The sequence below is a fragment of the Schistocerca serialis genome, chromosome 11 (assembly GCF_023864345.2).
Source record: "Schistocerca serialis cubense isolate TAMUIC-IGC-003099 chromosome 11, iqSchSeri2.2, whole genome shotgun sequence".
Classification (NCBI taxonomy): Eukaryota; Metazoa; Arthropoda; class Insecta; order Orthoptera; family Acrididae; genus Schistocerca; species Schistocerca serialis.
The window spans coordinates 40167032-40183618 of NC_064648.1; the positions used below are offsets into that span (position 1 = coordinate 40167032).

The 16587-nt window shown below is 40.8% G+C and overlaps 1 protein-coding gene across 1 annotated transcript in view; it reads right to left on the reverse strand.

The window, feature by feature from the left end:
• Window positions 1-16587, reverse strand: part of LOC126427380 (uncharacterized) — a 346885-nt gene that overhangs the window by 19467 nt on the left and 310831 nt on the right. The window contains exons 17-18 of the mRNA XM_050089729.1: window positions 14621-14843; window positions 6302-6410 (exon numbers count right to left, since the gene is read on the reverse strand). Coding sequence (XP_049945686.1) covers window positions 6302-6410; window positions 14621-14843 — 332 coding nt within the window. The remainder of the gene's footprint in view (window positions 1-6301; window positions 6411-14620; window positions 14844-16587) is intronic.

A 16587-nucleotide genomic window follows, 5' to 3' on the forward strand; every position in this document is an offset into this window, starting at 1 on the left:
ACAACTCGGTACTTGTCTGTGTAGTGTGTGGTCCGTCTTTGCTACTTTGTTTCCTGTGATGTGTTAAAATGTGTGCCGCAATAGAAAATCCCACCACTTGTGAAGTGCCATTCAGTGATGAAACGGCGGAAACTCCACGTAGTAACATCAACAATGTAGGTAAAGTATGTAAGTGTGTGTTTAAATGTGCCCGTCTGCAACTTGATGCACCTTCTTTATGGTAAGTAGCATTCTGTGATTAGGGATTCAGTGGCAAAAAAACTGCAAACCAATTGAAATTTATCGTGACCTTTGTGATGTGCACAGGGAATGAATAATAAGCGAAAATTGAATGAGGCGGTGGTTCAGCAATTTTAAAATGGCCGTACTGATGTTCACAATGAGGACCGCAGTGGTAGCCCGTAGCCTAGCCTTGATGAAATGGTGATGAAAATAGATGACAAAATTCGTGAAGATAATTATTTCACAATTATGCAACTATCTCAACATTTTCTCCAAATTTCAGGGCATTTGGTGCACGAAACTGTGGCAGAGAAGCTAGGTTACCATAAAATTTGTACAAGGTGGGTTCACAAAATCATAAAAGAAGACCACAAAAAACAGAAACTGGCTGCAGCACTGGTTTTCCTTGAAGATTACAGATAAGTCATAACAAAGTTATCAAATGTATTGTGCCTGGGGACAAGACTTGGCTGAAGAATGTCTGCTGTGAAACAAAAAGGAAGCCAATGGCATGGGGACACACACACAAATGTTTGCAAATGTTGTCAGCTGTAAAGATTACAGCTACTGTGTTTTGAGACTCCGAGGGAGTGATTCTCGTCGATCTCCTCCGACGTGACACTATAATTAACTCGTAGAGGTATTGTCAAGAACTGACAAAGTTAAGGCAGGTGATGCAAAATGAGTGTTCAGGAAAACTTAGTGTTTAAGTTTTGTTTCTTCACGACAACATACATCCACACACAGCCAACTGTAGCCGAGAGCTCCTACGGGGTTTCACGTGGGACGTGTTCAACCGTTCACCATACAGCCCAGATTTAACACCGAGTGACCACCACCTCTTCTCTGCAACGAAGACGTGGCTCGCTACCGACACTTTGAAACTGGTACCGTACTGCGTGCCAGTATAAACAAGTAGTTGCAATCGTAGGTGGCAGATTTTTGCAGAGACAATATTGAAAAACTTGTGCCATAGTATGATAAGTGCCTCAATTTCAATCACAATTATGTAGAAGAATAGCTCAAGAGTGTGCCTATAAAATGTGTAAAATAAAATTCGGTTTTTCCATATGATTAATTTTTTATTTCACAACATCTGTTACTTTCCAGACAGCCCTCGTATTTCAGTTATGCTATCGGCCATTAAAATTGGACCTCTAGGGAGGATAGCAAATAATGATATTTTGATTACAGTGCATATACAACGTTGTAGGAAGGCTACACAAGCAAATCTGTCAGAGACTTGGGGCGCACAGAGGGCGAAATTTAAAGCGCGGAGCTGCTACCTTCGGCAGTGATAACAGACCTCACCCCCGTGAGCAACGATACACTCGGACAATATGTACGGGCACATCAGTCCGTGCTGCTCCACCTCTGTGCCAGAGTAGTGACTGACAAGTAGTGGTGTCCAATTTCTCGGTACACCGTGACCAGACATTATTAGCATGTGGGAGAACTGGCAGGGCAAGGGAAACAATCTGATACCCTCACGTAGGAGCTGCGAGACGCGCGGTCCCACGTTATCTCGTCGGTGGACCTCGCGGGGACTTCGGACGTAGTATGTGACCACTAGCCTCTACACGGTCAGAAATCTAACCGTCTGTGCAAACTAGGGTCGATCGTGTCGTGCACTCGACACCGACCCGTGCAGTCACGTCGGGTGACGGGTCCGTACGGTGAAGGCAACTGGGATCTGGCAACATTCGTTCTCTTTGGAGCTTCTGCACACAGATATATCTCTCGTGATGCTATACGAGAAGACAAAGTGCTGCCACTGCCGTGCCCAAAGTTGTCGACGAGTGCACCACTGTCGGAACGACTCTCTCCGAGGCCACACCCGGGGAGGTCACGACGACGGTCGCCCAGCTGACAGCCCGTGTTGTGTCGAGACGTATCCTTCTGCAAATGAACCCATTTCTTGACACTAGAGGCAGAGCGTGTCGATACGACCCGGCACAAACGAGCAAATGATATACCTATCCTCTCGACTACTAGTCGTGAGCGGTCTTCGAAATCCTGTACCCGTCAATTCCACATTCACACAGCATTCTCAGGACTCCGACTGACGTGAGCGTCAATACAGTGTAATGAAAGACCGCAGTCTCCCCGCTACAATTCTGCCACTGTCAAATTACAACAGCTTCTGGTAGACGTTTCTCCTTCTTACGAGAGGCATAATACACTGGTGGAAGAAAGAATATCACGCCACCAAAAAGTAATTCATGTAGAGCAATGAAATTTTGGGAATAAATTTGTCTAGGTAACATATTTGAGTGATTACCATTGCAAGATCACAAGTTAATATAAGTGCCAGTACATTAATAACTGGTGTAACTGGCAGAATGTTGAACACAAGCATGCACACGTGCACACATTGTGTTGCACAGGTGCTGAATGTCCGCTTTTGGACAGAGTTTCGTGCCTGTTGCACTCGGTCAGTCAATACAGGCACGGTTAAATCTCGGGTTGTGGATGACGCAGGAGTCCTTGTACGATTACGTCCCGAGGTCCCACATGTGCTCGACTGGAGACAGATCCGGTTATCGAGCAGACCGAGGCGACACGTCGACACATTGTAGGTGTGTCGAGCTACAACAGCAGTACGTGGACCAGCGTTACCCTGTTGGAAAACACCCCTTGAACCCCTTGCAATGCTGTTCTTGAAAGGCAGTAAATCAGGTCGAATCACCAGTTTGACACACAAATTTACAGTCACGGTGCACGGCATAACCACGGGAGTGATCCTGCTGACAATCAATATCACATTTTGGACCAAAATTCCAGGAATAGGGCCAGTGTGTCTTGCAAGCAGACAGTTTGGGTGCAGGTCATCAATTGGTCTCCTTCTAGCCAACATAAGGCTATCACTGACCTGAGATAGAACCGGCTTTCATCACAAAACACCACAGAGCTCCACCTTGCCCTCCAATGAGCTCTTCCTCAACACCACTGAAGTCGCAAACGGCTACGGTTAGGGCTCGGTGGAATGCACGCTACAGGACGTCTGGCTCGGAGCTGTCCTCAAGGGAAGCAAATTGTAACAGTTCACTGTGTAACTTTGGTGCCAACTGCTGATCAAATTCCTGCTGCAGATGCAGTACAGTGTGCCAGAGCCATACGTCGAACACAACGATCCGCCCTCTCGGTGGTGCCACGTGGCAGTCTGCAGCTGTCTTCGTGCGACCGTGCGTTCTCGTGACCACTGCTGCAAGCAGTTGGCACTACTCGTATGTGACTGGTGCAGAATCTAAATAGACCTCATCTTTCAGGTGTAAAAACACACGTACCAACTTTCGTTCATGTCGCACAGATCCTTCTTGGTGCTGGTGCTGCTATTTGTTTTCCACCAATGTAAGATCTTATCACAAACTATCAACTGTCAAATGTTCCTTTTGAATCAGAAATTGCCTCAGAATCTTCCCTCACAAACACGATGTAGATGGTGTTACTCATACACACTTATACGACTCCACTAAAATGCTAACCGCCTGCATATCCGAGCATGCGATGCCTATTTGATATTCGTTGCAAGCCGTCTTCACGGTATCACAAATTTAATGGCCAGGAGTCCTGCCAGAGAATCCCACAAATCACTCAACAAGAAGAGTGGCCAACAGATTCGGGGCACGATTCACTGATAATTCTCCAGTAAAACTAATCTGCGAGGTCAATTGTTATGAACTTTGAACTGGTACGTGAGCGAGACTAAACAGGGCACCCTACACGCTGGCTCCACATTTATAGGATTTGAAGGTCAGTGCCTGATCATCAGTTTCCTAATCCCGTATGACACAATGATCAAAATAATCAGAATATTCTGAGCACCGTTTAACATGAAACATTTCTTACTTACTAACATACTCAGCAGTAGCTGACTGCAAAGTATAACAGGTATTTAACAGTGAAATCTCCAGTTCAAATCCCATTAGTAACAACAATTTTTTTGCTTTTATTTAAATTATATCTTTATCAACATTAATTTCCAAATACTGATATTTTTAATAAAAATAACATCTTTATATTTTTAATTAGTCGTCACACGAAAATAAATCAAAATTTGACTCAAACATTAAAACGCATTGATAAATGGAAAAAATATTTCATCCGTCAATAATACTGTTTAATTTGCATAAATATAATGCATATTTTATTTTCTATTTGAGGTTTTTCATTATTGCAGAGATTTTTTATTATTTGTGAATACTGTTATTTTCATGAAATTAATGTTCAAATGGGTCTCAGCACTATGGGACTTAACATCTGAGGTCATCAATCCCCTAGAACTTAGAACTACTTAAACCTAACTAACCTAAGGACATCACAAAAACACATGCCCGAGGCAGGATTCGAACCTGCGACCGTAGCGGTCGCGCAGTTCCAGACTGAAGTGCCTAGAACCGCTCGGCCACTCCGGCCGGCATGTAATTAATCATTAAAGATATAAATATGTTACTTTTATGAACAAATTCATGGTTCACTATTTGTTAATAAATATGGACTTTAAATAAGAGTGAAAAAACTGTCACTCCTAGCAAGATTCAAAACAGAAATTTTATGGTTGCCAAACTTTCACATTGCTGAGCCATGTTTGCATAGTAGCTGTTTACAAGTATTTTATTCTTTACAGCTCTTGGAAAATTTCTAATCTCCGAAGATGATTTTTTTAGAGTTTGAGAGCTGCACTGTACTGCTTTAGCGTAGCTGCCGATCTTGAGAAGAGGCTCTCAGTAATCGTGTGGCAAATACGTAAGGAGGTCTGGGGCCCTCCCCTGCGAAAATTTTAAAAATTTTAAGCCTGATGTAGGTTTTGTATAAAACAGAATATGGATCTTCATTGGTGCAATGCAATAATCTTGTGCACTGTTTGCAAACTGAACCTGATCCTTGGTGAAATTATTATGACCTACCTGAAGAGAGATGTTTCAGTTTATTGATCACCAAAGCATTCAGGGTTGCTATATTCATATTAGATCGAAATTCGATATTGTTTTTCCTGACAATACTAACAGTGCTCTCAGGGGCAACATCACTGTGAGGAACAACCAGTAATGCAAGCATCAGTCAACTGTGGACACCACAAGATCAGGAAGAAAATCCTAGCAGAGGGGTTGAAACATCAGTTGTATAGAAGAAATAAGAACCTAATCTAACCTAAGAGCAGCCTAACAACCCAGGACATCTTATCTTCAATGCAAGCATAAGTTTGCACAGTGACGGACACTTTTTTGAATGCCTGTTGCATCACACGTAGCAGATATTTTGCACCAAGCAATATCAGCTCTTCTTGTTCTACTGTTGAAAAGTCATCAAACTGGTACCTTGAAAATTCCAAATTTAATGTTTTTTCCCCTTCCATTTTCACTCAGAACATCAGGAAATAGTTTATTCAATTTTACAACTGATGAAGAAAACTTACATTTTCTAGATCCTACAGCCATTACTATAACAGCTTCGGCATTGTACGTATTATTAGGAACGGATAAATAGGTGAATGTGTATCCTGCGGCATCACCTGTCTAGAAAAAGCACAACAGCTTACAGACGAATGCCTCAAAACTCGTGACGTCACTCTGTTCGAAAGCAGTTTTATTGCTACCCTTTAAGCTGACATGTTCAGAATTAAAAAATTTTCAGCAGCACTCTAAGTAACCTATATTAATTAGCTGTGGAGATAGAATCAGTCGTAGACAGGTTTACTGTATACTCACAAAGGAAATCATTACAATTTATACAACATTTTAGCAGCATATCATTACGAAAACATGAAAAGTACCTTTTCAGATTTTTTAAAAACATCAAATTATAACTATGTAATTTAGGTGGTAAATGTATGGCAATTACGGAGGTAATCCATAACAGTTGGCAGCCACAGTTCAGCATAGTTATGTTCAGACAGTGACCCACAAATTCTGTAAGCATGAAAAAAATTGAAGAGGGCCACTCTGCAAGGACCCCTTCTAACAGCTTCATCGGAAATCCAGAGGGAGACACTTTGTGGCACCAACTAGTGGCCCATCTCTCTCTCTCTCTCTCTCTCTCTCTCTCTCTCTCTCTCTCTCTCTCTCTCTCAGGTGCTTACCTCTTGGCGCAGGACGGCGTGCAGAACCTCTTCTTGAATTTTGCCCGTAGGCCGGTCTTGCCACAGTGTTCGCACCGCGACGCCTCCGCCTCCGTCAGCGGCTTCTTGCCTGCAACACGAAGAGAACACCTGCGTAACAGCAGAGAGGGGCAGTGCAGTGCTACAGTAATGCCATTTACCGAATTCTGGGAAACATTCGATTCGGCAGGCAGAGGAACAATCTGTAACTGACAGCATCAGATTTTGTGTAGGAGTATCCGATACATCGTCTTTGGCATACTTCTCGGCGCATCGTATCGACTAGTACGTTATTGTATAATTATGACTGCATTTATTCCTTTCAGATTTATTATTTGTTACCTAATATTATTTCGAATAACTGAATGCCACCTAATGTAATGCCAATGTAGGAAAAGACAGAATGATACATACTGTAAAGAAGACACATTAAGTTGCAGACAGGTACAGTTAAAAGACACTTGCATAAAGGTCACGCTCGAGGTATGCGCGCTTGTGTGTATCGATGGTGTCTGTCTCTCTTTTACTGATGAAAGCTGTCGCTGAAAGCTTTATGTAACTGTCATTTAATTGTGCTCGTCTGCAACTTTATGTCTCTTATTTGCGGTAATTAGTAATCTTTCTTTTCCTGTGGCATTGATATTCCTACACGGAGTTTCCATTGTTTGATCTAAGTATCTGAGTTAGATATACAATGCTCTTATAAAGATTATGAGCCTAAATAATTTTAAATTTCATGTATACACATCTCCATCCTGTTAAAACAATAATTTCAGAAACTGGAAGATGATAATTCATGTGTCACAGTTTTTGTACGAAGTAAGGAAAATTATAGAACAGAGTGTGTTAGAAGGATGCTAAGTAAAAATGAGACCAATTATTATAAAGTAAACAAATCTGCAGCTAATCATCATCTTTAACATGATATATGAGGTACTTGGTTGTATCAAATAATGTAAGTCCAGAGCTGAAACCCGTGTATGTGTTAGCAGCCAAAATAACTAAGTAAACAGAAATTTGCCTATTCAAAAGTAATCAGTTAAAGTTAATAATTAATGCAATTTTATATTAAAAAAAAATTATAAGAAATCAGTGTCAAACATCTACTGCCTTACGGTAAAATTTACTGTTACTCTTAAGTTTATGTGATCCTGTAACTTTTCATCATAACTTTGCACAAAAATATTAATACTATTAATGAATAATGAAGAGGACCTTGTTATCAGAAGAAAGAAAACTGGCGTTCTACGGATCAGAGCGTGGAATGTCAGATCCCTTAATCGGCCAGGTAGGTTAGAAAATTTAAAAAAGGAAATGGATAGGTTAAAGTTAGATATAGTGGGAATTAGTGAAGTTCGGTGGCAGGAGGAACAAGACTTTTGCTCAGGTGAATACAGGGTTATAAATACAAAATCAAATAGGGGTAATGCAGGAGTAGGTTTAATAATGAATAAAAAAATAGGAGTATGGGTAAGCTACTACAAACAGCATAGTGAACGCATTATTGTGGCCAAGATAGACACGAAGCCCATGCCTACTACAGTAGTACAAGTTTATATGCCAACTAGCTCTGCAGATGACGAAGAAATTGAAGAAATGTATGATGAGATAAAAGAAATTATTCAGGTAGTGAAGGGAGACGAAAATTTAATAGTCATGGGCGACTGGAATTCAAGAGTAGGAAAAGGAAGAGAAGGGAACATAGTAGGTGAATATGGATTGGGGCTAAGAAATGAAAGAGGAAGCTGCCTGGTAGAATTTTGCGCAGAGCATAACTTAATCATAGCTAACACTTGGTTCAAGAATCATAAAAGATGGTTATATACATGGAAGAATCCCGGAGATACTAAAATATATCAGACAGATTATATAATGGTAAGACAGAGATTTAGGAACCAGGTTTTAAATTGTAAGACATTTCCAGGGGCAGATGTGGACTCTGACCACAATCTATTGGTTATGAACTGTAGATTAAAACTGAAGAAACTGCGAAAAGGTGGGAATTTAAGGAGATGGGACCTGGATAAATTGAAAGAACCGGAGGTTGTACACAGTTTCAGGGAGAGCGTAAGGGAACAACTGACAGGAATGGGGGGAAAGAAATATAGTAGAAGAAGAATGTGTAGCTTTGAGGGATGAAATAGTGAAGGCAGCATAGGATCAAATAGGTAAAAAGATGAGGGCTAGTAGAAACCCTTGGGTAACAGAAGAAATATTGAATTTAATTGATGAAAGGAGAAAATATAAAAATGCAGTAAATGAAGCAGGCAAAAAGGAATACAAACATCTCAAAAATGAGATCGACAAGAAGTGCAAAATGGCTAAGCAGGGATGGCTAGAGGACAAATGTAAGGATGTAGAGGCTTATCTCACTAGGGGCAAGATAGATACTGCCTACAGGAAAATTAAAGAGACCTTTGGAGAAAGGAGAACCACTTGCATGAATATCAAGAGCTTTGATGGAAACCCAGTTCTAAGCGAAGAAGGGAAAGCAGAAAGGTGGAAGGAGTATATAGAGGGTCTATACAAGGGCGATGTACTTGAAGACAATATTATGGAAATGGAAGAGGATGTAGATGAAGATGAAATGGGACATATGATACTGCGTGAAGAGTTTGGCAAAGGACTGAAAGACCTAACTCGAAACAAGGCCCCGGGAGTAGACAACATTCCATTAGAACAACTGACGGCCTTGGGAGAGCCAGTCCTGACAAAACTCTACCATCTGGTGAGAAAGATGTATGAGACAGGCGAAATACCCTCAGACTTCAAGAAGAATATAATAATTCCAATCCCAAAGAAAGAAGGTGTTGACAGATGTGAAAATTACCAAACTATCAGTTTAATAAGTCACAGCTGCAAAATACTAACGCGAATTCTTTACAGACGAATGGAAAAACTGATAGAAGCCGACCTTGGGGAAGATCAGTTTGGATTCCGTAGAAATGTTGGAACACGTGAGGCAATACTGACCCTACGACTTATCTTAGAAGAAAGGTTAAGGAAAGGCAAACCTATGTTTCTAGCATTTGTAGACTTAGAGAAAGCTTTTCACAATGTTGATTGGAATACTCTCTTTCAAATTCTGAAGGTGGCAGGGGTAAAATACAGTGAGCGAAAGGCTATTTACAATTTGTACAGAAACCAGATGGCAGTTATAAGAGTCGAGGGGTATGAAAGGGAAGCAGTGGTTAGGAAGGGAGTGAGACAGGGTTGTAGCCTATCCCCGATGTTATTCAATCTGTATATTGAGCAAGCAATAAAGGAAACAAAAGAAAAGTTCGGAGTAGGTATTAAAATCCGTGGAGAAGAAATAAAAACTTTGAGGTTCAGCGATGACATTGTAATTCTGTCAGAGACAGCAAAGGACTTGGAAGAGAAGTTGAATGGAATGGACAGTGTCTTGAAAGGAGGGTATAAGATGAACATCAACTAAAGCAAAACGAGGATAATGGAATGTAGTCGAATTAAGTCGGGTGATGCTGAAGGAATTAGTTAGGAAATGAGACACTTAAAGTAGTAAAGGAGTTTTGCTATTTGGGGAGCAAAATAACTGATGATGGTCAAAGTAGAGAGGATATAAAATGTAGACTGGTAATGGCAAGGAAAGCGTTTCTGAAGAAGAGAAATTTGTTAACATCGAGTATAGATTTAAATCTCAGGAAGTCGTTTCTGAAAGTATTTGTATGGAGTGTAGCCATGTATGGAAGTGAAACGTGGACGATAAATAGTTTGGACAAGAAGAGAGTAGAAGCTTTCGAAATGTAGTGCTACAGAAGAATGCTGAAGATTAGATGGGTAGATCACATAACTAATGAGGAGGTATTGAATAGAATTGGGGAGAAGCTGAGCTTGTGGCACAACTTGACTAGAAGAAGGGATCGGTTGGTAGGACATGTTCTGAGACATCGAGGGATCACCAATTTAGTGTTGTAGGGCAGCGTGGAGGGTAAAAATCGTAGAGGGAGACCAAGAGATGAATACACTAAGCGTATTAAGAAGGATGTAGGCTGCAGTAGGTACTGGGAGATGAAGAAGCTTGCACAGGATAGAGTAGCATGGAGAGCTGCATCAAACCAGTCTCAGGACTGAAGACCACAACAACAACAATGAATTTGTCATAAAATATTATTACTTTTTTACATATGAGTTGGTACAAGGTTCAAGTAAATTAGCTTTAGATAGTTACAGTCAGTGGGTGTCAAGCAAGTCAGTATACAGATGATTATCAAGTTGTCGTAGCAGACTGAACTGAAAAAAGTACTTAAATGTGTCAATATATCTTTGAAGATTTGGACATTACAGGCAGAAAGTGTTTCATCCACAGTTTTGAAAATATGACCTGGGCCTCTTGCAAACACTAGATGACAAAGTAAGTTCAGTGGTAAGGTAATTTGTTATTAATAATTTAATACATTCCTCTTATCATAATGTTAAAGGCGTACTTTGATTACTTTAGTCAATCTGCAGTACTGTTGCAATTGCAGACTGGAGAAAATATATTAGAGATAGACTGAATGGCTACAGAATGTGGTGTTGAAGCAAAATTGGCAAATTTAATTTGTAAAACTCTAACAAATACAACATGTGAAATGAAATTTACAACAGGAATCTTCAACTATTTGAACCAAAAATTGCAGTAAGGGAAGGGGATGTGATATAAATGTTAGTGTTTAACTATGTTTCAGAAAAAAAGTAAGAATCTAGAATTTGGAACGGAGAGATGACAAAACTGAATCAATAATTCTATGAAGGAAATTAAAAAAAATCAAAGTAAACCATGTGAGCTTTTGCAGACAATTATGATGATTATGTGTACGCAAAATGGACAAAAATATATGCAAAAACAATTGGGAAAATACACTGAGTTACAAAGTTTAAATATTTTTAAAACCATATAGCAGAATACATCAAAGGAATTCAAAATTGCGAATAAGGACTACCATCAGCTGTAGAATGGGACTCTAACCAGGATTTCCCTTTTATCGCGAGCGGTCGCCTTACCATTTGGCTATTCGTGCACCCAAACTTCCACATGTCGTCAACCGTGTGTCTACGACTTGTACTGGTACATCCATTAGGTATATTCCCGTACAGGTCAGATGGTGTATTTGAAAGGCAGTCTCTCGGTATTGGCATATAAATAAGATAGTGCATTGCTCGTGTTATTCTGATTATGATGCAAAGTTCCTTTGGGAACCGCTGCATGCATGTCCAAAGGAACTCTGCATCATAATCAGAATAACACAGGCACTGCAATATCATATACAGCAAATGGACTTCAAAAATATATAATAGATATAAGAACTACTAAACTTAAATGCGCATATTGTTTCACTACAATTATCTAAAACAACACACACACATTCAGAAATATAAAACTAAAATGCTATTCACAGTGAGGAAATCTACCAAAATTTACAAAAAATATTGAAAGTAATGATAAAGTGAAGACTGACATTCTCTGGGCCTCTAATTGACTTCAGCAGGATGTGCTGGATTATTTACCTACAGCTTCCTTCTGCTGCACAAACATTTCATTTGCTGAATGTGCAGTGCCCCAGAGATAACACCACAAGACGAGAGGAAGAGAAAATACGTGGAATAAGCCGATACTCTTGTCTTTAGGTCAGAACAATGAGAGATGTGTCTAAGGCCAAAACACACTGAACTGATCTTCTTGATTAATATATATACAGAGTGGTCTGAAATTCTGTGAAAAGCTTGTAAGTGTCTTGCAGGGTAGGGTGACAAATACCGATCGCTAAGAAAAAAATTCAGTACACTGCTACGTATGCAAGTTAATTAACATTTAAGTCAGCCATTTGAGACATTGCACGTGCAAATTCGAGCAGACACCACCCCCCCCCCCCCCCCCCCCTCTCTCAGATACAATTAGTGTCAGCTGTTCTCACAGAGTAGAAGACTGTGCACGAGACTGCTCGACCTTTGGCTCGGGTTTGAGCATTACTACTATCCCGTGTCCAATTTGTGTATCGCTACCTTGTACACTTTTGGAAAAGGAAATGAAGAACACATTTGCTGACAGTGTCTCTGGTGGGCTGTTTGAATTTCTGTGTGCAGCAGCCTGATTGGCTAACTCAAATGCTAATTAACTCTGAAATGGCACAACGTATTGAATTTTTTTCTTAACAATTATTTCTCACTCAAACCTCTCCTGCCTACTCTCCCCTGCACCCTCCACCTGTCCACCACTTACCTTCCTGCTTTCATTGACACTTTCTCCCCCCTCCCCCTTCTCCCCCCTCCCCCTTCTCACCCCTCCCCCACTACCACAGCAATCCATGTCTTTCTTATTGACCTATATTCCACATTAAAGATCTCAGGTTTTCAAATATTATCCGCTGCAGGCACCAATGGTCAGTCTTTTCTTCTTATGCTATCCAGTACATAAGCTGTGGTGCAGGACGGCTTTTTCATAACTCTCCCCTTTTCCTAAACCTCTCCAGTCCTTTCCCTTCATTCCTTTTCCTTGAACTCTTCTGCTGATTCCAAAAACTTGCACGTTTCCAGATCCATCCAGCTGCAACTTGGCGAGTAGATTTTCTATCTGTCCACATTATAAAATATGACACTTTGTGAGATTAAGGGTTGAACTGTTAGCTGTGAACTGGTTGCAGACCTGTTCAGCTGTCATCTGGGCTGTGTCTGCTAGGGTTGACTTTTGATCCTCAACTGGTAGGCTCGAGTCATCTGTAAGTGAAACAGTTTTTGAGCCGACCTTTAAAATTATAGGAAGATCATTTCCACGCCTGTGAGGTAGACGAGCATAAGCCAAATGCCCGCAGTTCTGACCTGAGACCACAGCTGTTGAAATGGCCCGTGTCCATCTGAGAAGCAGAGCTGACGGAATGGCCCACTGCGATTACATTCGGGCATATAGGATTTTTAGGTCAGTGCTCGGACATCCATTTCCTCAAGCAGCAGTTGATAAAAACTAAAAAAAAGTTCATTTTGAAGATCCCTTAGCACTGTTAAGTATAAAACATATCTAACATTTTGGCAGAGCCATCTGCAGCTGAATGCGTACAATTCTCGCACTATAATCGCAAAGCCAGTCGTTAGATCCTCCCTAGTTCAAACTATTTTTTTGTTTGACTTCTATGTTTTATCACCACATTGAAATCATAATTAACAAATATTAAATCATTACTTTTAAATGGAAATAAATTCTTTTATTTTTAATTACTAATAATATAAAAAAGGAAGTAATTCTAATAAATTTAATTTGGTACAGAAAGTACAAGCATATTAAAAACAGTGTTAAAATTACCAAATATGCAGCAACCAGTCACAAAATCATGTTTTATTTATTTGCTTTTGCAAATCGATTTCAACTGATTAACAGCCATCATCGGTGATTTCAACCGTGTGTCCTGAGTAGTAATACTGTCTTAAGCAGTGCTGTTAATCAGTTGATTGTTAATCAGTTGAAATCAATTTGCAAAAGCAAATAAATAAAACATGATTTTGCGACTGGTTGCTGCATATTTGGTAATTTTATAGTTTACGGTCACTGCACGACTTGGGAACCTCGTGGAGCCCACCATTCAAAAACAGTGTTGTTGGTATACATAATTTTACATTTAACAGTAATATACTTTGCATGTTTGGACCAATGTCAATGTATTATTAATACTCCCATTTTCATAAAATTGTAGATTAGAAATAAAAACATGTTGCTTTATTAAAAATGCGAGAGTCATATTTACAATTAACACTTAATTTTGATAAAAATTACAGAATTCAAATCAAAGTACAAACAATTATGATTAGACAGAAGCAACCCAGAGAATTCTCAACTACAAGACCGAAGGCTGTGCATTTAGTTATAGGAGACTCCGTAAAACGCTTTAGACATTTATACTTGCACCTGGAAATTTCCTAAGTTGATATTTCCAAGGTGTCATAATGCTATAGGAAACTGATGGCTGGGCACTAACTTCCAATGTGGTAAGTACGGAGGAACTCAATGAAAGCCAGTCTGTGAGTTTCTGCTGTAGGAAAAGAAAAACTGGGCAAGTGCCAGATTAGGGCTTATCATCATTCGCCCTCAAACCGGGCAAATCGAAACTGCTGGAATTGATTCTGAACCTTTTAAATCTCAACTAGAGAACTTTGTTTGGGTAGTGAATTTTGGAACAGCAAACCAGGTACAGATCCCTGTGGAACCCCACGTGGTCCACACCACTCTCCCCCACTCCGAAGCCTATCCCGCCATTCCCACAACTCGATATCTCAGACTCCGGCTTCCGAGGCTCGCAGGGCAGCCGTACTCACGCTGAGGCTCTCCCGCCAGCCGGTCCGGCGACGCCGCGCGCTGCGCCGGGTTGTCGAGCCCGACCGCGGTAAGGGGGCGCGCCGGCGGGGACGCGGGGGGCCGCGGCGGCCTGCAGCGGCCGTGGCCGTCGTCGTCTTCGTCGTCCTCGCTGCTGTGGGGCGGCGACGGGAAGGGCTCCGACGACTCCTGGATCACAAACCCCTCGATGACGTGCGTCAACACCTGCGACGCAGACACGGGTGTTCCGTCAGTTCGCCACCCCGAGGTATCGATTTGTATCGCGAGCGAGCAGTCGGGAGGGAAGTGCCGAGCTCACAGTCGGTACAATTTACAGGGTGAAAGCGATACTGGAAATGTCTATCTATTTTACACGTAATGACATTCATTAGATCGTAACGACCGTTACCTTCTACAATTGGTGGTTCTCGATGCAGTCATTAGGAGAGATAAGGGAGAGTGAAAATATTATCTACAAGTTGTACACAAACCAGACTGCAGTTAGGAGTCAAAGGACACGATAGGCGAGCAGTAGTTGAGAAGAGAGTGAGATGGCATTGTACACTCTTCCTGATGCTATCCAATGTGCACACCAAGCAAACAATAAAGGAAAAACAAAGGCCAAGGAGCAGAAATTAAACCTCGGAGATTTCCGATGACGTGATTATGTCGGAGGCAACAAAGGACTCGGAAGAGTGGTCAAACGGAGCTGATAGTGTCTCGATAAGAGACTGAAATGAGGATGTGTATGATGGTAAAATAAAGGTAATGAAAGGTAGTCCAGTTAAATCAGGTGATGCTGAGGGAATTGGATGACGAAATGAGACACAAAAATTAGTCATAATTTTATATAACATTTTTGGAGAACAGTGATCTATTATTGTCCTAAAATGATTTAAAAACAGTCTTCATCACAGCTGATGTTAACTTCTTACCAGTTACAGTGACTGAGGCCTCCACAGTGGGTTAGGTGCCATCGCCGTCATCCAGGTGGTGGAAATGCTGACGATGGCCCAGACTTAAAAGGCCGAAACTGGTCAGAAGTTAACATCAGCTACGATCGAGACTATCTTAAATAATTTTAGGACAAAAATTAGTAGATGGGTTTTTGTTTGAGCAGCAAGGTAGGTGGCACTGGCCAAACTGGAGTGGATATAAACGCAAACTGACAACAGCCAGAAAAACATTTATGAAAAAGAGGGCACTGTTAACATCAAATATCAATTCGTGTGTTAAAAAGATTTTTCTGAAGCCGTTTTTCTGGAGTGTAGCCTCATATGGAAGTGAAAACTGGATGATAAGCATTCCATACAATAATACCACAGAAGCTTCTGGGATGTGGTTTTACAGCACAATGCGAAACATGAGATGAGTAGATTGCACAACTAATGGTACTGAACTTCATTAATACCAGGTATCAGGCGACTGGACATTGCCTGGTCTATCAAAGGAATTGTCAGTTTGGTAATTATGTTGGCAAGGGTGGAGAAAGGGGACCATGGAAGGGAGGGGGGTGGGGGGGGGGGGGGGGGAGATAAGAGGGACACTGTTGCTCGCCTAGGGCACATTACTGTCAAAACCAGTATCAAATCAGTTTTCTTAGTGGAAATAACAACTGAAACAACAATTATTACTAGTTTGGCTGTGCATTTGCCATCCAGCCTCTACAATATGAAAAGAAAGAAAATCTACATTACCAGCTTAAAATCGTAAAATGTTTGCAAGTCCTAATTTTAATTAATGCACAGTTAAACTTCAAAACATGTGAAAAATATATATGAGATACACGGCATATGGTGAACAAAATAATTCACTGTTTGATCTATGCAGAACATTAGGAATAAAACTACAAATGTATAAAAATCTACATTTTTTGTTTCTGCACTGTAGTACCCATCATAAAATGTTACTAAAAAGCATCCAACCCATTCCAAGTAGGACAAACATGGGATACTGAGTAGACACAGAG